General features: G+C 50.9%; 1 protein-coding gene across 1 annotated transcript in view; it reads right to left on the minus strand.

Annotated features, from left to right (window-relative positions):
* The window catches only part of LOC125091538 (transcription factor SPT20 homolog), a 96,652-nt gene extending 73,849 nt beyond the window's left edge, over positions 1-22,803 (minus strand). The window contains exon 1 of the mRNA XM_047715139.1: positions 20,163-22,803. Coding sequence (XP_047571095.1) covers positions 20,163-22,803 — 2,641 coding nt within the window. The remainder of the gene's footprint in view (positions 1-20,162) is intronic.
* Between the last annotated feature and the right edge of the window lie 2,489 nt (positions 22,804-25,292).

Consider the following 25,292-nt stretch of genomic DNA (forward strand, 5'->3'; position numbering starts at 1 on the left):
GCTCCGATGTGCCCTCCCCATGGTTCTGTGTGCCTTTCCTACCCTCTCAGCTTCTAATGTTTTTTCGCCCATTGTGCAGCAGGGAGATGTGCCTGGGATTTCGGGTTCCCCAGAGTGGAGCTCAGCCAGTGACTGCCAAGAGTTTAGGAAAGAAGATTTGTAAAAACTTCAAGTGTGAGCATGAGCTCATGGCCAGAAAGTCCAAAAGGTACAGATAAGCAAGAGAAGACAGCTGCTGAAACCAGTAGGTCAGTTCTTCAGAAAATAACAGTGGAATTACCATATGATCCAGTAATTCCACTACTGGATATTTACCCAAAGTATATGAAAATACTAATTCACGGGGCGCCTGGGTGGCTCAGTGGGTTAAAGCCTCTGCCTTCAGCTCAGGTCATGATCCCAGGGTCCTGGTATCGAGCCCCACATCGGGCTCTCTGCTCAGCGGGGAGCCTGCTTCTTCCTCTCTCTCTCTCTGCCTGCCTCTCCGCCTACTTGTGATCTCTCTCTCTCTGTCAAATAAATAAATAAATAAAATTAAAAAAAAAAGAAAATACTAATTCAAAAACAGATATGCATTCCTATGTTTATGGCAACATTACTACAATAGACAAATTCTGGAAACAGCCAAGTGTCCATCAACTGATGAATGGATAAAGAAGATGTGGTGTGTATATACAATGGAATATTACTCAGCCATCTAGAAGAATGAAATCCTTCCATTTGCAACGACATGGATGGAGCTAGAGTGTCTTATGCTAAGTGAAAGAAGTCAGTCAGAGAAAGACAAAGACCATATGATGTCACTCATATGTGCAATTTAAGAAACAAAACAAACAAAGGGAAAAAAGACCACAAAAAATAGACTCTTAACTACACAAAATAAACTGATGGTTACCAGAGGGGAGGTGGGGGGGGGTGATACAGGTGATGGGGAATAAGAGTGCATTTATTGTGATGAGCCCCAGGTGATGTACGGAAGTGCTGAGTCACTATATTGTACACCTGAAACTAACAGAACACCATATGTTAACTACACTGGAATTAATTTTTTTTAAAAAAGGACCACCCACTGCTTGGCTTCCTGTCTGTCCTTCCCTGGCCTGCTCCTGCCACTCCCTTCCCGGTGCCCCTCAGCAGCTCCTCCTTGAGAAACCACTTATACCTGAATCATGGTCTAAGTGTTGACTCCTGGTGACATTGACCTACGAATCTATTTTACTTCTTTTCCCCTGACTTTTGCTATGCAAGTGAACTTGAAAATAGCCAGTGACAACATAAAGAACACTTCTGCTCGGTATCAACTTATTCATCAGCAGTTTGGGTTACATTTGAAGGCGGCGCCTGCACGCGCGCAGATCATGGAAGCTGAGGCCCTTCTCCCTCCTCTGCCATTTCTTCTCCCCTCTGGTAAGAGCTAAGACTTAATCAGCAGTTACTGCATCCCATGGTCTAAGCACTGGATGACTGTTACGTCCTTTCATCCTCACAGCAACCCTGTGATATTGGCACCGGTATCATTCCCATGTCATGATCAGGACAGTGAGCACAGAGATAGTACGTGACTTGCTGGAGGTCACCCAGCCGGTGAGTGGCAGAAGTAGCCATCATTCCAGACCGTCTGGTTCTAATTATCTGTGGCTGACCTGGATCTCTGCCTTTGCTGATCCCGTTGTATTGATCTATGCACGTATTTGTCTAGCAGAACTTGGACCGTGCGCTTTGTATGGGTAGATCTTGTCTCAGCCCGGAAGGTGCTAAGGGGGGCCGATCTGTCAGATACTCGCAGCCTCCCCCAGGCTGGGGCAGGCCCTTGTGCGCACTTTTGTAGTCAGGCATCATGTTATCCACTAACTTCCTCCCGCCCAGTCTTGGGTCCTCTTTCTTCACCGTCTCAGGCTACAGGCCCAGGCTTTCTCTTCTTCCTCCTGGCCCGTCACCATCACATGCCACGACCAGCAGGCTGCCCCACACTTAAGTCCTGGACAGCCAAGCTGTGTGTAGACTGGCCTAAGCTCATGGCTGTGAGCAAAACCTAAGCCTCGTCCTCTGCCCCAGATCAAGCTATATTTTGCATACTTCACTGTGTTGTCTAAGTTGGTAGCTTAGCCATGTGTAGCTATTTAAATTTAAATTAATTAAAATTAGATTAAATTAAAATTCATTTCCTCGGTCCCACTAATCACAGTTCAAGTGCTCAACAGCCACTTGTGGCTAGCGGCTACCAGAATGGAGTAGCACAGACAGAGAACATTGCCATCCCTGCAGAAAGTGCTCCTTCAGAGGCTAGCAGAGCGGATTTTTCCCTTAAAGGCTAAATAAAAGTATTTCTCTTTTACCAGCTCCCATAGACTGCTACACATTGCTACTCAAATCCCATTCACGGCGGCCCTGACTTGCAGGAACGATAATACTCGGCCTGGGATGCGGGCAGGGGGAGGCAGGGAAGGCCAAGCTCCTTCCTGACCCTCTGGTTCCCAGGGCACGTCGCAGCTCCTGAGCTCTTTGGGCTTTGGCCTTGCTCCTTCCTGTGAGGAAACCTTATCAAGAACATGCCATCTTGTCTGCCAGCACCCACCTGCCCCTGAGTTCCTGGCCCTCAAAGGACATAGAAACGTGAAGAGTTTTAACACGATACTACAAAACACACTTTTTCCCCTGCTCACTGCTGATGTATCTCATTAAAAACAGAATGCAGGCCTCATCTGCCTGCAGCTCCAGGGCTACAAAGAGACCCAGATTTTCTTTTCCTAGTTTATTTTTTTAAAGATGTATTTATTTGAGAGAGAGAGAGAGACCCCACCGTGGGGAGAGAAGCGGAGAGGGAGACAGAGAATCTTTTTTTTTTTCCTTAAGATTTTATTTATTTGAGAGAGAGAGAGAGCATGAAAGGGGCGAGGGGCAGAGGGAGAAGCCAGCTCCCTGATGAACAGAGGGCCCGATGTGGGACTTGATCCTGGGATTCTAGGATCATGACCTGAGCCGAAGACAGTTGCTTAACCAACTGAGCCACCCAAGGGCCCGAGAGACAGAGAATCTTAAGCAGACTCGGTGCTGAGCACAGAGCCTGACATGGGCTCGAGCCCATGACCCGAGCTAAAACCAAGGTCAGATGCTAACCTTCACCGACTGCACCGCCCAGTCGCCCCTCCCCCTCCCTTCTTTTGTATTTTAAATGCATTTTCCTCTGACTTACACAGCCAACATTCTTTAACCTTCTAGAATCTCCCTGCCTCTAGGCAGCAAACTCAACAGAAGCAGCGTGGTCCACTCCTCTCTCAAAATCAGTTCAAGTCCTTACCACTTGAGCAGTCTGTTGCTGTTCCCGCCAATACACCATCTCCAACTGCACCTCGAAAGAACTCACTTATGCTGCTCAGGCCACTGCAGTCACCTCTTAACTCCCGGGGGGGGGTGGCAAGCTGGCCCAGGGAAAGAGGTCCCGGTAGGGCCCCAGGCCCAGGAGATAGCTTCCTCAGGGCCCCACACAACACTCTAGGTTCACACTCTTCTCTTTTCCTTTTCTACCTTAGTTCTTCGGGTTATCCCTACAGCCTCAGGAAATGTTTGTTAAAGACTAAGGGTATGTCTTCGGAGAATGAAAGCAGGAGCTGGCGTCCACGGCCAGGAGCAAGGCCACAGGGAGCAAAAATCCAAAGACCAGGAGCCTTGGCTGCCAAAGGGCAGCTGAGGAGACAGTCCCAAGCAGGTAGATTGGGTAAGTATGTCAGCGCTCCGCAGGGGGTTCTCTCCGAACTATTTGGAAAAGGGGGTCTGGGAGGACTAGAATTGCGATGGTGCAAAGGCTGGGAAGGGCTCTGCAGGAAAGATGGTGGACTTAAAAGTGGAACTGGGTGAACTGGGGGGGGATCTGATGAGGGGACTGGGTCCAATGGGAGGGCGGGGCTAAAGGCAATCGAAATGGTGGTGCGACAGGGTGGGGCGGCCGCAGGGGAAGCCACCTAGGCCTGAAGAGGCAAGGGACGGAGCCAGTCCCCAGCAGAAGCTGTAGTTCTGGGTCACAGCTGCCTGCTGCTGGGGTGGCCTTCACTAGAGGAACAGCTGCTGTCCAAGCCGGTCAGGCAGGGAGAAAGCAGGGGGCGGGGGAGGCCAAGGGGGGGGGGGGGCATATCCCCCCCACACCAATGCCACTTGCTTCCTGCCTCCAATCTCTTGCTGGTGTCTGCACTGACTGGACCCAACCAGAAACTGCCATTCTCCAGATGAGATCCAGAGGGACAAATGGAGAATGTCCAGCTCAGGAGCTCAAGGTGTTTTCCTGGGACATTCAAGGTGTCTGGAGACCTTGAAGACATCTGGGTGACAGACAAACCAGAGCCACTATCTGCAGTCTGTCTTTGTCTAGGCATCCCAGCCTTCCTTCTGCAGGCCCCTCTGCCCGGTGGAACTGCCTTTCTCCCGCTTTGTGCGGCCCTCTATCCCCACCCCTACCCCATGACATGGATGGCATGTCATCAAGGCCTGTCATAACAGCCCATCTCCCCAGCCACTGGAGGTGGGAACATGAGTCAAGTAGAGTTAAATGGGATTCTTCCCACAATGGCGTCCTTCTGTTATTCGGCTTCCCACCTACCATCTGTTTGCCCACCACCTATGGATAGCAGAAGAGAGAAGCTCTCTTTTCTCTTAAGTCAACTAAGCTGGGATGATGTGAGCTTTACCCTCTCCCCCAACCACATGGAAGAATATCTTGGAGAAGGGCGCCTGGGTGGCTCGGTGGGTTAAGCCTCTGCCTTCAGCTCAGGTCATGATCTCGGGGTCCTGGGATGGAGCCCATCAGGCTCTCTGCTCAGCGGGGAGCCTGCTTCCCCCCACCCCGCACCTGCTTCTCTGCCTACTTGTGACCTCTTTCTCTCTGTATCAAATAAATAAATAAAATCTTTTTTAAAAGAATAGAATATCTAGGAGATAAAGAGACCAACACAAAGAGAGACACAGAGCTGAGAGGCAAGAGGTAATGGCAGAGAGCCTTCTGATAGAGTTGACGTCTTAGAGTCCTCAAGAACCTGTCAGTTTGCTGAGCCAATAAACCCCTCTTTTTGCTTCAATCAAGCTGGCTTGGTTTAGATTTCTATTAGTTGCACTAGAAATGATGTTTGCATAAAAGCCCTAACAGAAAACACACAGTCAGACATACACCAACCTACCCTACTCTCTCCACAGAAGTCACCCCTCACTTCTGGTCTCTATCCTTATAAAGTGCATTCACAGAAATCTGTCATCTCACCAGCCTCCACAAAAATGCTAAATCATGGTGTTATTTTAGCATGATATATAAGAAGAGGCAACTTTAAAAAAATGAATCTAGATCAGTACACTATTAAAGATTGTATTATAATTTCTATTTTAATATACTCTTTAATAATATTCATAATATATAAGGACAAAGTTTGACTCTTCCCCCTTATCAGGGGTGCATACTGCTTAAGTTATTTTAAATCTAGTATGCAAGAAAGAGCATGGCTTAGCCACAAATTCAAAATGACACATCAATATTGTGTTTGGGCCCAAACGTGTATTAATATCTAGACTGAAATTTAACTATGTGTTACCATCCTCCGAACAGCTTCTATGACCTGGTATTTGGAATTCTTGAATTTTCACTTTAAAAAAATCAATTACTTTATTATTATAATTTTCATGGTTTGTTTCTAAAAGAGGAGACACGAGCACTTTCTGGCTGCTATTTGCAAGTACTTCTCCAGAAATAACACACTGTGGGTTTGGATAATTTTATTCCCAATAAAGGAAAAGCCAAATTGGATAAAAATTTCTCCTTTTCACTTTTGTTTAGAAGAACTAGAAATACCCTGATGTATTAAGAAATGGTAATTTGAATATACCTTATAGGTCTGAGCTCAAAATTGAGAATTACCATTTTTATGTCCCTCATAAATAGATCTTTTTTTTTAACCATCTGAACCATTTTTAAGTGTATTGTTCAGAAGCTCATTCTATTCAAACTCATATTCTTGATGCCTCCTCTCTTTAGCCAATAATCCATTGTGAAGACAAATTAAACAAGTGAATAAAAATCATTGAGGGGCACCTGGGTGGCTCAGTTGGTTAAGCATCTCCCTTCCGTTTGGGTCATGATCCCAGATCCTGGGATCAAGTCCCATGTCAAGCTCCCTGCTCAGTGGGGAGCCTGCTTCTTCCTCTACCTGCTGCTCCCCCTGCTTGTGCTCTCTCAATCTCTGTCAAATAAATAAAATCTTTTTTTAAAAAAATTGTTGAGGGCCCCTGGGTGGCTCAGTTGGTTAAGCAACTGCCTTCAGCTCAGGTCATGATCCCGGAGTCCCGGGATCGAGTCCCGCATGTGGCTCCCATCTCCACAGGGAGTCTGCTTCTCCCTCTGACCTTCTTGCCTCTCATGCTCTCTCTCTCAAATAAATAAAATCTTTAAAAAAATTTTAATAAATAAATAAATAAATAAAATCATTGAAAGCTGTAAAATGGTGAAAACCCCCACCAGAAGGTGTGAAGTGGTCAGCTGGGTGATAGAGCAACCGAGGGGCTCATGCCCCAGACAGCTCCAGCTGATCTCCACAAACTGCCAACAACACCTGATCCACATCTAAGGCCTTTACAGTTGAAATTATAACAGACTCCATTATCATTTGAAAAAAAAATCAGGGGCGCCTGGGTGGCTCAGTGGGTTAAAGCTTCTGCCTTCCGCTCAGGTCATGATCCCAGGGTCCTGGGATTGAGCCCCGCATCGGGCTCTCTGCTCAGTGGAAAGCCTGCTTCTCCCTCTCTCTCTCTCTCTGCCTGCCTCTCTGCCTACTTGTGATCTCTGTCTGTCAAATAAATAAATAAAATCTTTAAAAAAAAATCACACAAAAAAATCACAAGCCTCAGGACACTCTCACAAACCGCGCATTCTTAGTACCAAAACTGAGGCTGGAAATCTTGGATTTGTATCCTGGTTCCACTTCTCACTAGCTCTGTGACCCTGAGCTAGTTATTTCCTTTTCCCCTTTCTGATGCTTAGTTTGTGTATAGGTAAATGAAAACTTCAAATACCTGTCCGGTGAGCTTGGCCAGACGACAGTGCGATGCCAGAGACAGGAGGACGTCAACTTGGACTTGGCTGAGGTTGCTTCCACTCTATCAAACCAGCAGACCCATAAAAGCAGCCCAAAGGATGCACATGATAATGATACAAATCAGTGAACAGATACAGCTGGTCAAAGGGGCCCTAACAGGGTGAGGAGTCGGCCAGGACAGAGAAAGCAAAAAGCCCTAAGTCATTGTATCACTAGGCCGGGGTAGGACCATAGCGCAATAGCAGTGGCTTTCCCAAGTGTCCCTGGACCGGCATTTTGGACCTGGGGACTTGTGAGAAATACAATTCTTGGGCCCTCGCCCAGACCTGCTGAACCAGGAACTTTGGGGGTGGGGCCCAGCAATTTGCCTCTTAAGAAGCCCTCCAGGGGATTCTGACACCTGCTCAAGTGTGAAATCCTGCACTCCAGGATGAGGCAATTCCTTCCGGCACTGGATTCACTTTCCTGTTCTCGCTTCTCTCATAGGCCTGTTTACCACCCAGAGTTACTACTGGGAGGATAAAATCCCATGTGGACTTGGAAGCTCTCGGTTATCCGCAAAGCCCCACAAAAATAGGAAGGATCTGTTTTTCTTGCGAGCAATGCTAGGCAGAGAATTTAACTAGTTCTGCACCGACACTGAGCAACCGGCCCCACGACTGGGCACAGGGTTGGACTACCCCTTTCCCTGCCATCTCCGACAGTCACCCGCATTTTTATCAAGAGCCCGCTAATCCAGCCCATCTACCTGGGGACCTAGCTCCAGGACTCACGGTGAGCAGCACTGTCCAACAGAATTTTCTCTGGTGCTGGAGATGTTCTGTACTGTGCGCTAACCTCCACCGTCCAGTACAGCAGCCACTAGCCACAGGTAGCATTTGAGAACATGGCCAGTGTAACTGGGGAATTGCATTTTACATTTCAATTAAGTTAAATTTGAATAGATGCATATGGGACAAAGTTAAAAAATTATATATTGTTTACCTGAAGTTCAGATTGAATAGGGTGTCCGTATGTTTATTTGCTAAATCTGGCAACCCTACTGTACAGATTCTCGTTGCACTGACCTTGACTCCTCCCATGGGAAGTTTGATTGAAAGGTTTTCTACCCATGACCAGAGAAAACAGACTTGACCTTATACTGGCCAGAAAGGGCACCAGGCTGATGTTCTTTTTCTGAAGACAATTTTCAGAGAAATAATGGCTTAGAAAATCAATATAACGATGACTAACAAGACAAACTTGTATCATACATACACTCATACTTGTTTCTCTGCAACTGAACCCATCTTCCATAGACAGGTTCTGATGGGGAATGGGAAGCAGCAGTCCAGAGAGTCTCATTTAGTCAAGGATAATTCTGGACTTGGGGCGTGGTCACAGGTACTAGGACTATAACAGGAAGCAATGGTATCCGTGGGTCATGCTACTAGTTTTAAGGCAAACACTGCCCCTTTAATTACTCAATCCCTTAATCACCTCCATGAATAACTACCATATTAAAGTAAGCATGGGAATTGAAAAAAATAAGATCCAGAGTCCGTCCTTATGACTACTTAAGCTTTGCTTCAAAAACACATAAAAAAAAAAAAGTAAAGCAACTAGAATACTGCCAGTTCTCAGGAAGACTGGATAATATTTTCCCCACAACCCTATAATTTCAAGATGGGAACAAATAGAGGTGCCTTTATATCTTCATTCACTCTGGCCCTCACTCTCTACCATAACTATCTTTGGCATCTTGAGGTCTCCAAGCTCATTCTTGATATAATAACATAGTATTTTACAGTTACTGATTAAGGAGATATTTGATAACATCATTTTTAACTACAGGAAGGGATTTTGAAACTGGCACTCCCTGCCCAGGAATAGCAAAGCACACATGGTATTTTTATGAAGTAAATGGTATTCCAGGAGGCAGGGTGATTCTTGTAAAAGCCAGGCCCTCCTGTTTCCAAGAATGTCCAGGTCAACGAATAATGATCATAGCTTTTTCTCTTTCACATACACAGGCAGGAGGTTTAAAAATGAATCTTAATAGCATTGTATCTCCACCATCACCTTTGATATTTTCCTGTTTTCTCTATTGCTTAAAATATTCACGTGGATATATATTTAGCTTTGGGGATCGGACGCCTTGGGAACCCGTGGGTCTCTAGCAAGAGGCTATAAGTTGATGAAACTGCTCTCCTCTGCCTCCTCTCCCCTCCCACAGGGTCCTTCTCTGTCTTTACTACCCATTTCACTAAGATAAAGGTAATAAGACCGCAAGACAACTGGCATTCTGCCCAGAGAACCCACATTTTTGAAGGGTCTCCTCCGAAAATAGTTCAGATTTAAATTTGGAAACCGGGCACTCACCCCGAGGACTGCCATGTAATCGGTACACAGGCTGCGGTTTTCAAAGCGTGGGTGGTCCCTGGCCCAGAAGTAGCAGCAGCATCTGAGAACTTTTTAGAAATGCTAATTCTCAAGGCTCACTCAAGCAGACCGACCTGGATGACCTCAGTTACCTGAGAATTCCATCTTTATTCTATCCTTTATTTCTTTTTTAACTTTTCATGCTTCTCTTTCTTCAGAAGCAGCGCCCCCTTTGCACGGAGCATATTCAGCTCCCCCCCCCCCCGCCCCAGAGGACAGCAATGTTCTCCAAGTGTGGTCCCGGGACCAGAAGAAGCATCAGCCTCCCCTGGGAACGTGTTACAGATGCCCATTCTCGGGCCCCCGCCACCCGGCTCTACCGAATCAGAAATTGAGTGGGTGGGGCTCAGCCATCTGCGTCTGAACAAGGCCCCCACTGATTCTGGATGCACACCGAAGTTTGAGAAACAACGAAGAGTCTTCCCAGCTATCGAGCCTGTTCTATGACTTGAAGGCTTGCCCTCGAAGTTCTGTGATTTTATTCTCATGGAATTTTGTTCCTTTGTCAGTCGGCCTTATCCTTGAAAAAGCAGTAAAAATTACAACTGCCATTCACAGTATTATCTGTAGATATAAAGCTAGGTTTCTCTGGAGGATTCTAGGAAGGCCGTCTCAGCGGGTGGTGTGGGATCTGTGTGATGGGAAGGCACCCACAGGGAACCATGGATTTGAAGATGGCTCCTTTCCCCTTGATGTAGGTAGACCAGTGTTTTGTTTATTTGTTTGTTTGTTTTAAATCAAGCTGATAGAACAGTTTGCCAAAATTTGGATCTACTGCAGCATAAAAACCGATTTTTACAGGCCACCCACTGTAGCCCATCACTGGGGAGACATTTAAACTATCAATCTTTAGACTGAGATTTAGAAGGTTACTGCTAATTTAGCATCTCAATTGATTTATCCTATGGATGCAGATCTAGGGGTATATTTCAAGTATGGTGGGTATTAAAATAATGTTGAATCTAGTTTCTCCCCCTCCAATCCCTCCTTCACATTCCTGCCAGACTAATGTGTTAACGACAGCTCCCATCACAGCACTTTCCTCGGGCGGGGTGGGGGGGGGGTGGGCTCCCCAGTGTTTATGAACTAACTTGGTTCTCACCTGGCATTCAGGAGTGAAACTGGAGATACTACATGGAACCGTACGAAACTGCCAATTTAATTGGGCAAAAATGGTCAAATATCAGCAATTTCGTTCACGTGGTTCACCCTAGTGTTATCGATTTCATACTTAATTTGTTAACCTACTCGATAACCTTTTTCTTTTTCCTATTTTAAGATTTAAGCTCCTTGGAATTTTAATGCTTCAACTTAAAACTGCCAGCCAATTGCTGGTGAAAAAAATCTCCAAAAGATAAAGAGAAAATGTTCCCTTCCTACAGGTGCAGAGAAACAGGCACTATCTGTGTGGCACAAAGCCAATGTCATGTCATGAAATCATACCTGGGAACATTTACTGAAGTATCTGTCCCACTCTCCTGGCCAGTATGGAGGTTTGAGTGAAAGGCCATGCTCCTGTTTTGTTTTCTGTTACTATAAAACTGTCCTTTAAAGTGTTATTTGTAAGGAAACGTATTTAAGATACCTGAATATCAGCATCTGTTGCCACGTCTTGTAAAATAGAACCTGTAACACCTAAAGTTCTGAAACTATGGTCATCTTACTTAATAATGTGTCGCTCTGCTACTAGTAACACTTAAATTGTCAATTCTGTTTCCCAGAAAGTGACAAATTTATCTGTCAGCTTTCTTTGTTAAGTGGAAGAAGAGCTTTGGAATTTCTCTCTCTCCCGTTAGGCACAAAAGTGTTATAAATCTGTCCTCTGTTGGATTCCTTATTCAAACAGTGGAGTCTTTGTTTCATTTAAATTACCAAAAAGATCGAGGATATGGAGCCAATCCATCATTCCAACCGTATTCTTCTCTACCCCTCTCTACCCACACACGATGCTACATGGAGCTCCCCCCTCTGCACACATCATCTTCCAGTCGTCCCCTGCTAAGAACACCTCTTCCCACACCCATCTCAACCTATCAAAATCCAAGCCAAGATCCACCCAAAGGTCATCTCCTTTGCAAGGTCTTCCCCAATTCCTTCCGGAAAGACTTATCTTTAACGATACTTGCCATAGTATTTCCCTTCTCTCTTGGTAGACTTCATCTTTTCTGGTTTTAGTGAGATATAATTGACATATAACATTGTATTCATTCTAGGTGTACAACACAATAATTTGACATATGTATATACTGCAGAATGATGACCACAATAAATTTAGTTAACGTCTATCACCTCACGTAGTCACAAACTCTTTTCCCTGAATAAGCTTTAATCCCACTGAAGATGGAGAATGTGCATTACTCCTCTTCCAAAGTATCAAGCAAAAGGCCTCGCAATGTAAGCATGCTCTCAGTATTTCAAAGATGACATTGAATGTCATCGAAGATTCTAGGGCCTGATTCATCACTATAACATAAAAATTCTCAGTGATTTCACTATCCTTAGAGAGAGATGAGCCTTCCAATAGTTTGCGCCCCTGGGCTCCTTGACCTCCTCTTCCAATGATTGTGTTCACCACTCCCATGGTTTTACCCTAGACTTCGTTATTGATAACCATAGGCCTTCATAATCTCAACTTCAAATGCCACACTCTCTGAACACCGCCAAAAAAAAAAAAAAAAGTTTCAGATAACTGGTTGCTCCGAGTGGGAGGAAAATGCATAGCCCCGGATAACACTTCTTAAAGTCACCCCTTCCCCCCTCCACCTCTGGCACAGAATCTGCAACACTTCGGGAGGAGCTGCATACAGCCCAGAGTGAGCCTGCGGGTGTGGGCGGGGCATGAGGGGCTTTGTTCTGAAGCTATGTTTGCAAACCACTTGACACAACTCTGAGGGAAGATCGCTTTTCCCTACCAAAGAATGCCCCTCCAGAGCGCTAATCCTGGTGGAGGGCGAAGCTTCCCGAGCTGCCCCCACCCTCGAGTTTAAGACTCGAGTCTTAAACTCTTCAGAAAACTCACCCCAAACAGTCCTTTGGAAAACTGTCCCACCGGCTGTAGACCTCTGCCCTTTCCCACTGGAAATTGGGAGGGTGAGGCCAGAGATTTTTAGATGGAGACAATGAAGGAAGGGTGGGAAGCTGCGGTTGCGTGCGTGCGTGCGTGCGCGCACCAGGACTCTTCTGTTGTCCCAGAGCTGCTGAAGCCCATCCTGGAAACAAAAAGAATCAGGGGTTTCCACAGCCTGAAGAAGGGCTCCAACCTTCCAACCCAACAGACGCATATTCTCAGAGAAAAGTACTGCGAAATGGCACAGCTGGCCCTATTACAGCTCAGACTGTACCCTTCGGGCCAGCCCACCCCCACGCTATGTCCACGTGAGAGCACTGGACAGGGGAGGGAGGGGAGCTGAGTGTTCCTGGTGGGAGGCTGCTTTCTCCTGGGGCAGAATGGGAACCGGGAAAGGAGATACACCGGTGCCCTCCCGCTCCCCTAAACCGAGACACATGGAAGGGAGAAGCCCAAGAGAGCTGCTCGAGGACAGTGGGAAGGTCTGCATGCCGGGAAAGCCGGCACCCGGTTTCCTGCCTGGACCCTCGCCGAGCTGTACAGATCCGCAGGCCCACCCTATGGCCATTGGAGCTGCGGATGGGGAAATTCTTGTCCTGGCGTAACAAGTAACTCGGCGGTGTGTTGTGCGTGAACCTGGAGTCTGGCGCCCCCTTGTGGTCAAGAGGTGGGAACAGCACTCCCCGCGGTCGGAGTTGGAGAAAGGACCTTAGCAGTTCCCCAGGCTTCCTATGGAGGAGCACAGGGCTTACTTAGAGGGCCGTCCAGGAGATGGGAGACAGAAATGGGAGAAGTGCATGGGAGTCAGCAGGCATAGATGCCCTTGGCTGAGGGAGGCCTCAGGGAAGGAGGAGCCCAGAGGAAAAACAGAACAGCCCCTGTGCAGAGACTCCCGGCCTCGCCCCCCAGCAGGGCACCTCACTAGATCGTGGCATTAGAGCTGGAGGAGGACCATATCCTCAAAAGTCTTCTCTCTCCCAGAGGACGTAATATTGAAATTGTACTTGGGATTGGTCAGCTTTACCAAGGTAACTCTGACAGTTAGGAGATAAGCCCAAGGTGTCATGAAAGAATGGGGAAAAGAGGCTTGGTGCCACATGGTTGAAAGCAGTGATGGGCAAAAATAAGTTTCAAGTACACAGTCCCCCACGAGCTGAGACCTGTCAACACATCAGTTATGTGTACCCAGGCACAGGCATGGATTTGGAAGGAGACAGAAAATACCAACTGTGCCACTTAATACCTTTATCGCCTCAGGCCAGTCCTATCAGACTCTCATTTTCTTCAGTCCTAAGAAGACCCTAATACCTAATGGGCAAGGTTATTAAGATTAGAGGCAGTGTGTATAAATGAATAGAAGCTGCTATTTATGTATTTGTTTATGATTGTGTGGAAGCATTCATTGCCAGTTTCTTTGACAAAAGATTTGAAGTAAGTCTATGACAAAAGACAAGTAAAAAGAACTACTAAAGTAGAAATTAAAAATTTAGAAAGAACAAGGAATGCTGAAGTGCTAACCAGAAATGTAAACATGGCGATTTCAGTTTCAAATTTGGTTTTGAGCTTCCTGTCAGCTGAGGTGTAAAGGGAAACCAGTACAACTCCAGTTACCAGAAAGGAAGAGGGGCACTGCCTTCTCAAGGGAAACGAGCTCTTCCGGGCTCCAAATTTCAAAAGCAAATTACCCAAAACCTTGACTATTCCTTACCGTGGGTTTCCAAGTGTCCCCAACTAGTAATATTGTAGGGACTGGGACAAATTTACTTCAAGCTAACGACTCAGATTTCTACACTTCAGATCTTATCCCACATTTCTTCTCAGATGGGCTTTTCCTTAAGACATCCATCCTAAGATCACCCAAAGGACATTTGGACTCACCACTTCCACCCGCAAGGAGATGTTTTCATTTGTAACTCAGGCAGAAGCTTTAGGCTGATGACAAATTAAAGCAAAAGCATAGATGTATTTTTAGGTCGAACAGCTAAAATTCAAAGGCCTCTTCTCTTTCCAGAACCAATTCAGGCCTATAAGCCACATAGCTCTCCCTTTAAGGCCAAGGTCACCTTTCAGAGCTATTAGCACATGAAGTAAACAGCCTTTGCAAAACAGTACCACAGGTGAGCTCTCCCACCCAAACCCCACAGGCACCTCAACTAATCTGCATATGCTAACACAAGTTACCGGGGAAGATGCCAAGATAAGCTCCTGTCCTCCCTCACCTTTACTTTAATCCCCACATAGGTTTTGCTTTTACCATATGGTAATTATTTCCAAATCACAAGTGCAAACACTCACTCTGATTGGAAAATTAGCAGATTTCAAACTCAGGTAATTTGTCCCTAATGAGGAACTTGTTGAACTGAATTTAACAATTAACTCACACACCCTTTGCTGCCTGCGGCTCTGGGAGTGCAATAGAAAAGGAGGAAGGGCAAGCCGAAGGCCAAGATTGGCAGGACTTTGGCACAAGATGAAGGCTGGGGTGGGGCAAGGTGTGTAATAGGGCACATCAGGAACTTGACTGTTCAAATGGACATATATAGCCAATTACAAACATATGCCAAACTACAGAGAATGATATGGCGAACCTCCATGTACCCAACCGTAGCTCCCACAACTACCAACTCAGGGTTGCTCCAGCTTCATGTGGGTTGAGGAGCAAGCGACCAAGAAAATGGACAGGGCAGAGGAGTGAAAGAGAAGGTGGCATGTCTCCTCTCTCCAATTCCTGGAGGCCCCAAGCTCAAGGGGGGTGGGGGGCGCAGAAGTGGGATAGGTGAGTGAAATTTAACTATTGGGGTGGTTTCCGCCCTCCTCGTTAGCATTTTGAAGATGACTGGGCACAGCCTGAGAAAGGGCTGATCCTTGTTCTCCAGTCTCTACTACTCTCCCTATCCAGTGGCTGGGGCCACTGGCTCTCTGCTCTGCAGCTGCAAACCCAGGTGACTGGAATCGAGGGCTTCTCGGAGCTCTGGCTTAGCACACAGGATCTGCATGATCACTCCCACTCCAACTGTGCGCCCCTCTGCCGACCGGCCCCTGCCTTTTCTCAAACACTGGGACCCATTTCATGCCTGAGGCTCTGTCTCTATCTCCTTTGCTGCTTGTCCCCCTAGAACTGCCCTGTTCAACACCATAGCCACATGTAGCAACTGACCTGAAACATGGCCAGTGAGACTGAAGAACTAATTTTTTTAATTAACTCATTTAAAAACTGGTACTTGATCCAATTACTGGAAAACATCTAAGTATGGTTGGAAGGCGAATCTACATTTTCAACTGGAGATTTTACAAGAACCTAAGTACGGATCAAGTATGTCTGATAAAAATGTAGCATCTGAAGACAGGCTGTTAACTGTCTGGATTTTGAAGATTTAGTAAAAATAAACGAATGTAAAATATCTCATGAAGGATATAGGGGTGCCTTGTCTCAGTCAGAGGACTGTGCGACTCTTGATCTCAGGGTTGTGAGTTCGAGGCCCACATTGGGTGTTGAGATTACTTAAAAAATAAAATCTTTCCGGTGCCTGGGTGACTCAGTCCGTTAAGCATCTGCCTTCAGCTCAGGTCATGATCCCAGATTCCCTGGATCAAGCCCCATATCTGGCTCCCTGCTCAGGGGGGAGTCTGCTTCTCCCTCTCCCTCTTGCTCTACCCTGCTCATGCTTATGCACGTGCTCTCTCTCTCTGAAATAAATAAAATCTTTTAAAACATAAAATGAAATCTCTAAAAATACAGATTACATGTCGAAATGGTAATCTTTTTAATATATTAGGTAAAATTAAATATTAACGGTAATTTCTCCTGCTTCTATTTACTTAATAAGATGCGACAACTAGAAAATTTAAATTACATATGGGGCCCACATTATAGGTTGATTGGACAGCGGTGACACAGAAAAAGACTCCTCTCTGCACTTGCAAGTACCCTTAAAAAATAACAATCCTGGTGGCTCAATCATTTAAGCATCACGATCCCGGGGTGCTGGGATGGAGCCCCATGTCCTCTCTGCTCAGCGGGAGTCGACTTCTCCCTCTCCCTGCCACTCCCCCTGCTTGTACTCTCTCTCTCTCTCTCTCTCTCTGTGTGTCAAATAAATCAATAGAATCTTTTTAAAAAAATACAATTCTGTTGACAAACTCCTGCCTGTGGTAGAGGCCGCAATTACCAGCCATGTCCTGCTATACTGACCCCACCCAATTTTCCTAGATGATCATTTCCTGGACCATTCCCTTTGCTCCCTGTTGGAACATTCTGGGCCACTTACTTTCTTTCACACAACCACTGTAAGTTGGTCAGCCATTAAGTCATGAACACACAGACTGCATGAATCTAATTTCAGACTAAGATGATGAATCTGACCTGCGATATGGAAGAGCCTCAAGGTTCCTAAGATACTAAATTAAATGTAAAGCTTATTCACGAAACATACCCAGTTGATATCCTCAAAAGGGACCTTCCATGAAGTACCCACTTTGGTAAGAATCATTACAAGGAAATATACAAAGACCAGCAAATGGTGATCTGACACAAAACTGCTTGCCTAGGACAGAAGCATCCCATTACCCCACCGCAAGGTAAATCACTGTCTCCCAGCAGTACAGTTCAACCTTGAACAACACAAGTTTGAGCTCCGTGGGCCCACTTAATTGTAGGTTACACTTGATATATACATATCACAGTACTATACCTGAGTTTTCTTTTCCCAATAATTGCCATAATATTTTCTTTTCCCTAGCTTACTTTATCGTAAGAATACAGTATTTAATACATGTAAAGACAACATACGTGTTAGCCAAGTGTTTAGGTGATCGGTAAGGCTTCCGGTCAGCAATAGGCTAGTAGGAGTTAAATTTTAGTGAGACAAGAGATACAGATTTTTGACTTTGCGGGGAGTCGGCACCCCTAACCTCACACTGTTCAAGGGTCGCCAGGACCTAGAGGGCAAAAGGAAAGAAGTACATCGAATCAGGTGAGATTCGGGGTGCAGGTGTCTGGCTGGTTCCCAAGGCCAAGCGGAAACTCCTCTAAGCCAGTGGTCACTACGCTGGGTCACTTCTAAACGGCACAGGCACCATTAACGAAGTTGTCCAGGATGGGTTACCTACAGCCCTACCGGGCTCGGCGTCCCTCACACGGCACATCTGACCTTGGCTTGAGGTTGGCCGAAATCTTCCCTTAGCGGGGCCGGGACAGTACAGCGGGGTTGGTCGAGAAGGACCCACCGGTCACCCGCCTCTGCGCTCACCTCCTCGTAAAAGGCGAAAGACTTACACGATCTGGGAGAAGCCAGAGTATCGCTCATCTCCTTGGGAGCGGCCAGACCTCATTTCCCTTTTCTGTGAGGGCCAGAGGCAGGCAAGCATGCGTGGGTACGTCGCAAAACAAAGTGCAGGGACACAGGCTGCCCTTTAAAAACTGTAATGCGGGGGCGCCTGGTGGCTCAGCGGGTTAAGCCGCTGCCTTCGGCTCAGGTCATGATCTCAGGGTCCTGGGATCGAGCCCCGCATCGGGCTCTCTGCTCAGCGGGGAGCCTGCTTCCTCCTCTCTCTCTGCCTGCCTCTCTGCCTGCTTGTGATCTCTCTCTGTCAAATAAATGAATAAAATCTTTAAAAAAAATAAAATAAAAAAAAAAAACTGTAATGCGACAACACGTGAGAAGCTCTCAAAGAAATCCTTGCCCACCAGCGTTCCTAGCGGCAGGACCGACGACGGCCGACAGGTTTCGCCAGCAAGGGGGACGTCCACGGACGGAGACCGGGCAGACGCGGTGAGGTACGCGCACACCAGCGTGTAAGGCCCAGCCGAACGAGAACGAGCAAAGCCCGGCGGGGGTGACACCACACGCGAACCTCGAACACACCGCGCCGAGCGAGAGAGGCCGGACAGGAGACGTCACATGCTCTCTGACTCCATCGTCAGCCAGTGTCGAGAACGGGGAAGCCACAGACGCGGAAAGCAAACGGGTGCTTCCGGGGCCGGGGGAGAGGACGGCAGCCAGTGCTTCGTGGCCACAGAGGCCGCCCTGGGGGTGAGGGAGCTGTTCGGGAAACACAGCTGGTGATGGCACGGCCACGTAAATGCAGCGACTGACGCCCAGCTGTACCCCTGAAGACGGGTGACAAGTGCGCCTCCGTACAAAGGAAGGGGAAACAGGAAGAACTTCAGGGCTACCGTGAGCCCCACCGACACGAGCAAGCAGGAACGGACATGGGGGAGCCGGGATGCTGGACAGCCCAGGGGCGCCAGGAGGGGACAGGCAGAAACGGGGGGTAGGGGTCCCGCTTCAGAATCTGACCAGAGGTCGCCAACACTTGAAAAGCAAACAAATAACACACATTTTCAAATGCGAAGCTCTTCAATGTCTCCAAATAACCAGGAGTTCTAAACCAAGTAAAGGACCATAGAGGGAGAAAGCAAGACATCCCACAGGTGCCTTTTCGAGGCCAGTGATTGCACCTGGACGAGAGGGGCTGGGCTCTGCGGGGGGCAGCGTGGGCACTGAGTGCAGCCTGGGCGCCGCCACCAAGCAGGGGCGCCCCTGAGCCACTCTGCCCACCTGGGAGGTCTCCCACATCCTCCATATAAGCCTGGCAAGCACATCCTCCCTGGGGAGGTTTCACAGTTTCTTTCAAAACAGATTTGCCAGAATTGCATTTAATACACGGTGCACAAACACCGAAGCACATACAAAGACCACTCTTCCAAAAGGGGTTTCTGGTAGTTAAAAAGTCACTTCAGTACAGACGATGCACAGGGAAACCATGTGCAAAAAGCTACGTACGCCCTTCCCTTCCCAGGCTACAACACCCTTCCCTTCCCAGACTACAACACGCAGGAAACTTCGGGACCTCGTGCCAAGCAAAGGAAGCCAGTCACTGAAGGACAAACACCCCTTCAGGATTCATACAAAGTATCTGAAGCAGTCCAACTCGGGAAAACAGAAAATAGAAGGCTGGGTGCCTGGGCTGGGGGGGATGGGGAACGGGGAGCTCTGCTGGTGGGGACAGCTGCGCTTTTGCAAGAGAATAGCTCCAGAACCGCCTTGGGAAACCATGTCCATCTACCGAGCATCAACCGGACGAACGGCACCTTCAAAATGGCTAAGGCGGTACATCTTAGGTCAGGATTTTTAGCTCCCCTAAAAATTTGGACAACCATCCTGTTCAAGGAGTACCCGTGTTAACTGTTGTGCGAGTGCAGTTTTACGGTTTTCGAGAAATTATAGTTTCGGGGGTTTCGACGGAACCCAGTTTGGAGCTGGATCTACTTTAGAACATTAACAAGTAAGGTGACCGTCTACAAGGACAGCAACAAAGCGACGACTTTGAGCAAAAACAATCCCAGTGTCTTGCTTGAGTCGCTGCCTTGTTTCTACGAACCGCTCACCAGCTTGTGCTTTCATAAACAGTTTGGACACCGAAACGTAAAACACGGACACATCGAGGAAAAGAAGAAAAAACAAAAACAAAAACCAAACACCAGAACCAAAATGAAGTCAAAATTCGGGAGGTGATTGGGGCCCATGCTCTGGTGTTTTGTACAAAGAGAAAATACGGCAAGACTCAGGATTTGGGAGGGGAAGGCGGGCTTCTGTCCATTTTACCTTTGGCCTGGCTTGCGGGCTGCGGGCCCAGAGGCGGCCCAGCTGTCTGGGCGGCGACTGTCGTCACGGCCACAGGGCCCCGCAAGATTCTCAACCGTGGTCCCTGCGGCTGGGGCGGCGGCCGTGAGGCAGGGGCCGGCCGCAGTGTGTGCGCCGGACGAGGACCGCTCTGCTCGGGGCTTCTCTGGCTCTCCCCAGAGCCAAGCGGGGCCGACACCGCCGCGTGGGGCTGCGGCAGCTCCCCCTCTCCGGCCCGGTTTAGCATCACAGCCTGCTGAGCAGAGGAGGCCCTTTCTGGACTGGCTGCACCTCTTGCACTTGGACCCTGGGGCCCAGGCCGCTGAGCACCCCCAGTGGAGGCTTGCTGAAGTTGTTCTTGGGAAATCAACTGATAGAGCCGCCGCTCTGGCTGCCGCGCTGTGTTCAAAAGGAGCGAATCTTGGGGAACCTCCAGGAGAGTTACCGGCCCGAGGCCGGAAGCGTGTTTTAAAAAAAACTGGACGCGGACCGAAGGACTCCGCGCTGCAGCGGGCACCGCACTGGGCGGCCGAGCGCCTGAGGGCAGGCTGCTGGGCTGGATCCCCGCAGGAGCCTTGGCGCCAGCCTGAGGGCCCTGCCCCGGGCCGGAGCCCCTCTCCAAAGCCCGCGCTCCGCAACCAGGGCCCGCTGCCACTTGGAGGAGGCTGTGGCCCGCGGAGCTGGCCGTGACCTGGGCGGCCGGGCTGCTCTGCGATGAGCTGGCGGGGGACTGGGTTGTCGCAGGCAGCCTGCTGACTCCAGGGCCCTCCTTCCCAGAGGATTTCGGGGACTTGGCCATGACAGGGGTGGCCGGGGCTCTCGGTGAGGAGCTGGCGGTGGGCAAAGCGCCTGCAGGAAACACGCTCACTCGAATCACTTCCACAGAGGATTTCTGGGCCTTGGCTGGGACCCGGGTGGCCGGGGCTCTCACGGACGAGCTGGCCGGGGACAGGGGGGCTGCAGGAAGCGTGCCCACTCCGGTCACGCTCACAGAGGACTGCTGGGAGCCGGCGGAGACCCGGCTGGCCGGGCTCCTCTGTGGTGCGCTGGCGGCGGACACGGTGGCTGCTGGAAGCGGGCTCCCTCGATTCACGTCCACGGGGGATTGCTGCGAAGGGCTTGGTGGCTTAGGAGCGGGAGCAGGAGATGGAGATTTAAGAAAGCTGCTGGCCTCCCATGGAATAAAACTGTTCCCCGACCGGCTCCTTCCTGAGCTCCAGGGAAGTCTGATGCGCAGAGGTGGCCGTCCCACGCCCTCCCCCTGGACTGGGGACCGAACCGCCGCCAGGTCAGGCTGTTCTGGGTCGTTCCCGGGAGGAAGCCCACTGAGGCCGCCTGAGCCATGCGACCCGGTGACCGTACAGCTGGCCTTCTGCGGGACCGCCAACTCTGCCCCCGGGACCACCCCGCCGGCCGCAGTCTTTGATTCGGGCGGGCCACGGCCTGAACGGTCATCTGTGCAGGGGTGCGGAGGAGACATCTGTCCCTCCCACCCGTCTTCCTTCCAGGGCCTTCTCGCTCCAGAGAAAGGTGGATTATTCGGCGGCGGCGACTGCGGGAAGGTCAGCTCCGTGCTCCGAGGCTCATGGCCGGCTTCGCAGCCACACGCACCACCGTCCCTCACCTCGCCGGCTGCCCAGACTCCCGGAGGTGAGACGTCCCGTTGGGCGGGCCTCTTCCCTCTGGCATATTTCTGCACATCCACTTCCGAAGGCACCGCCAAGTCACAGGGTCTCCGCTTCCACGTATCTACGCAGCTCCCCGCTTTAGAAATTTTGAGGTCGTACCACGGACGGTCTTGGCGCTCTCTGCGTTTCCTGCAAGAGCCCCATACTGTCAGCTCAGGAGGAGGGGGACAAGCAGACAGCTCCCGCTGCCGATGCAGAGAGGGGGCAGAGTACCTCCTGAAGCTCCTTTTCATGGGCCCAGTGTTCATCTTTTGCTTGTTATAGAGCAGCCTGTTCGCCGTGCAGGCTACTGCTACAGAAGGATCCAGACACAGGGGCTCAGCGGTAGCCAAGATCAGCTGGCTCTCAAGCGACAGTTTGTCTTCCTGGGTCCATTCCTGGCCATCGCTGGTTATGGACTGCACGTCGCAGGCTAACGTCTGCATGGTCGGGCGCAGGAGAATGTGCCTGCTCTGGTAGCCCGGAGGTTCCCCACCGCTGCACTGCCTGTAGTCCCGCACCTGCGCTATGACGCACCCGCACTGGAAGAGGTTCACCTCCGATTTTTCCAGCACGTCCAGCAGAGCGGGAGGTAATTCTTCAGCATCCAGGTATTCGAGCAATTCGCGTTCTTCGTAGGGCAGCCGAACGGTCTCCGAATACGCTCCGTGTTGGCCCTGGAGCATCAGCGAATATCCCCCCTCTCCCCGGTGCAGGTTGACCACTAAACACGGCAACGACTCTCTCCTCACGAGCTTCTCTAGCAAGTTCACGTTGCTTCTTAGCTCCTCCGGAGCCTCAGGCTCTCTCCCACATTCTTCCACATAGATGTCGTAAAGTTTCTCGTAGAGAGATGCTTCCCCACTCGACGAGCCTTTCCTCTTTGGAGGCCTCTGCTGGGCGCCTGCGATGACATAGTCCGCACGGTCCAAAGCCCTTTCCAGCGCCTGTTGCATCGTGGTGCAAAAGGGGCCCTAAAAACAAGAGAAAACGCAAGTGCCTTGAGGAGCGGGCCGAAAACCCCGGCTTTCACGTCGAGGTAGAGTCCGGCCCGCGCCGCGGTGAGCCAGGAGCCTCAGTTCCCAGTGGTGGACGGCCGCCGGGAGCCCGCCCCAGGAAAGCAGCACACGACATACCTGCGATCAGGGGAAAACAGCTACACGTGCCCGAGTCGCCACCCGAGTCGCCACCCGGGGTCCCGACTCCCTGCAGGCTGGGCCGGAAGTGGGCGGGTGGGCGCACCCCCTCCCGCCCTCCCTGCTCTCCCCCCGCCCCCCCCCGTCCCCGCCCCCTGCGGGAGCCTCCGCTGGTGCGCATGTGCGCTCTCTGCAGGCCACCGAGGCAGGCCTCAAGCCTCCTCCTGTTGTGGCCTCCGCCCCGGGGCCACGAGGCCCAGGGCCCCGCACTCCCGCAGCAGGGCCACCCCCTTTGCTTTGCGCTTAAGGCCCAGGGCACGCCGCCGCCGCCGACGCGCAGGCAACGATCCGAGGAATACGCCCTCTCCGGTCCGCTCCGGTCCCAAGTCCACGCCAGTTCGCGCAGAAATGCGGCTGTCGCCGAAGCCTTGGAAGCTGTTCCTTTCCTTTCTGGGCCGGCGCTTCCCCCAGAATTGTGCGCTGTTTCCCAGTCTCCTGTCGTGAACGGCAGGGCTGCGCCTGGTGCCCGTCACCGCTTGCACACACCCCACAGCGCCCGTGGGCAGTAGCCCCTGCCTGTGCCGGGGGAGGCTCGCTGAATCTGGTGCAGGCATCGCCATTCTTCTCCAGTCTTCAGGGGGTCCGCCCGGTGGTGGTCCTGTCGCTGTGCGCAAGACATGCCGTTCTGATCCTTAAGTATTGCCCTGGTACTGCCCCCCGTGTGTCCCGTAAGGGCGCTTTGCAAGGATGCCGTAGGCCACGCGTCTGTCCCGTCTGGGGGCACAGCTCCGCTTGAGACTATCGGTTTGGAAGGGTGGCCTGCCTGTCGTGGGGCTGAGAGCTAGTGTCCCCAGTGACGGCAGCACATTCCAGCGATCAGTCGGACTTGGAGCCCACAGCCGGGATGCTAAGCTTGGGTCTGGAGGGAGCTGATGATGGGGACCTGGAGAACTGAGGGGCCCTTGTTGTCCACAGCCTTGGCTGCCTTGAGATGCGCCGGCCCTCTGGGACAGCTTTTTCAAAGACACCCTTGAGGTTTATGCGAGGCGTAGTGATAATAGCATGTGCACAGAATAGTCCCACAGAGGAAAAGAAGCCAAGCCGAGTCGGAGAAACTGCCGAATTTCACACGACTCTAAACCCGGGCTGGCTTTCAACCCCTGACAATGGTGCCAGCTGCACGTGTAGTTGATAGGACCGTCAGCCCAGCGAGGATCAAGCACTTTTTGACGGAGAGCTCCTGAGCGACAGATGACCCGGGTTCAGGGAGGGGCAAGAAGGCTTTTCTGCTGGCCATCAGCTGTCTTTGGGCGAGTGGGTACTTGGGGAGCGCCTCCAGGGGGCTTGAGTCCTGTCTAGTTTCTGCCCTCTCTTACGCGTCCTCCCCTGCCTCTCTTTGTCCCACCTCCACTTGCCCGAATCGAGGCTGAGGCTCAGACCGGATGGCGAAAGCGCATTATTCCTGGCAGTAACGCCTCCCGAAGAAGAAAGAAGCCCGAGACTTGTGCCGGCCGGTCGCTCCTGGCCTGGGGAGCGGACTCCCAGCTTCCCCGCAGGGCGGCGGAGGGTCGGGACCCGGTGAGGCCAGCGACGGGTCCTGGGGCGGCAGGCTGAGGGAGAGACCTGCTCTCGGGCGGTCCCGGGCCCATCGGGGTCGGTGCCCCGGAGACGTCGCCCGCCTCCCCTCGGCCCGGCGCCCGCCTCCTGCCCGGCTCCTCTCTCTCCTCCCTCTCCCACGCGTCTGGGCGGGGGCGGTAGTCCCTGGTCCACCGACGGCCGAACCGCCCCGGGATCCGGAGTCCCTGGGGACCCACACCGTGTCTCCTCCACCCCACCCCACCCCCCCCCCCCCCCAACCCCCCGTTCGCTCACCGCCTCGAGGGCTCACTCCTTGGCCCCAGGCTGGCGCTGTCGGTTGAAGGAATGGTGGGCGCCGCGCTCTAGTTCCCCCAACTGCAGACTCCTCGGGATCTTGCCCAGTAAATACTGTACACCCCTCGTTTCCGAAACGAGGAGGGTACCCGCAGCCAGGTCTTCCGGCTCCGGTGCCCTGGACGCACCCCTGGATCGCCCCACCGGGACGCGGGGTGGCGGCTGCCTGCGCGCCGCGGACCGTTCAGCCGCATCCCTGGCGCGGTCTGGTGCGTGCCCGTGCCCTTGCCCTCAGTTGCCAGGACCCAACATGGCCCCAGGTCTTGCCAGCTCTCCCTGGCGGGCGGGGAGGGCCGGGGGGCAAGATCGTCCCCTGGCGGAGAACCGCCCCACTGTAGACCCGCTCTGGAAACCAGGAGTGTCATCCAAAGGCCGCC

Source organism: Lutra lutra, chromosome X (genome assembly GCF_902655055.1).
Source record: "Lutra lutra chromosome X, mLutLut1.2, whole genome shotgun sequence".
Lineage (NCBI taxonomy): Eukaryota > Metazoa > Chordata > Mammalia > Carnivora > Mustelidae > Lutra > Lutra lutra.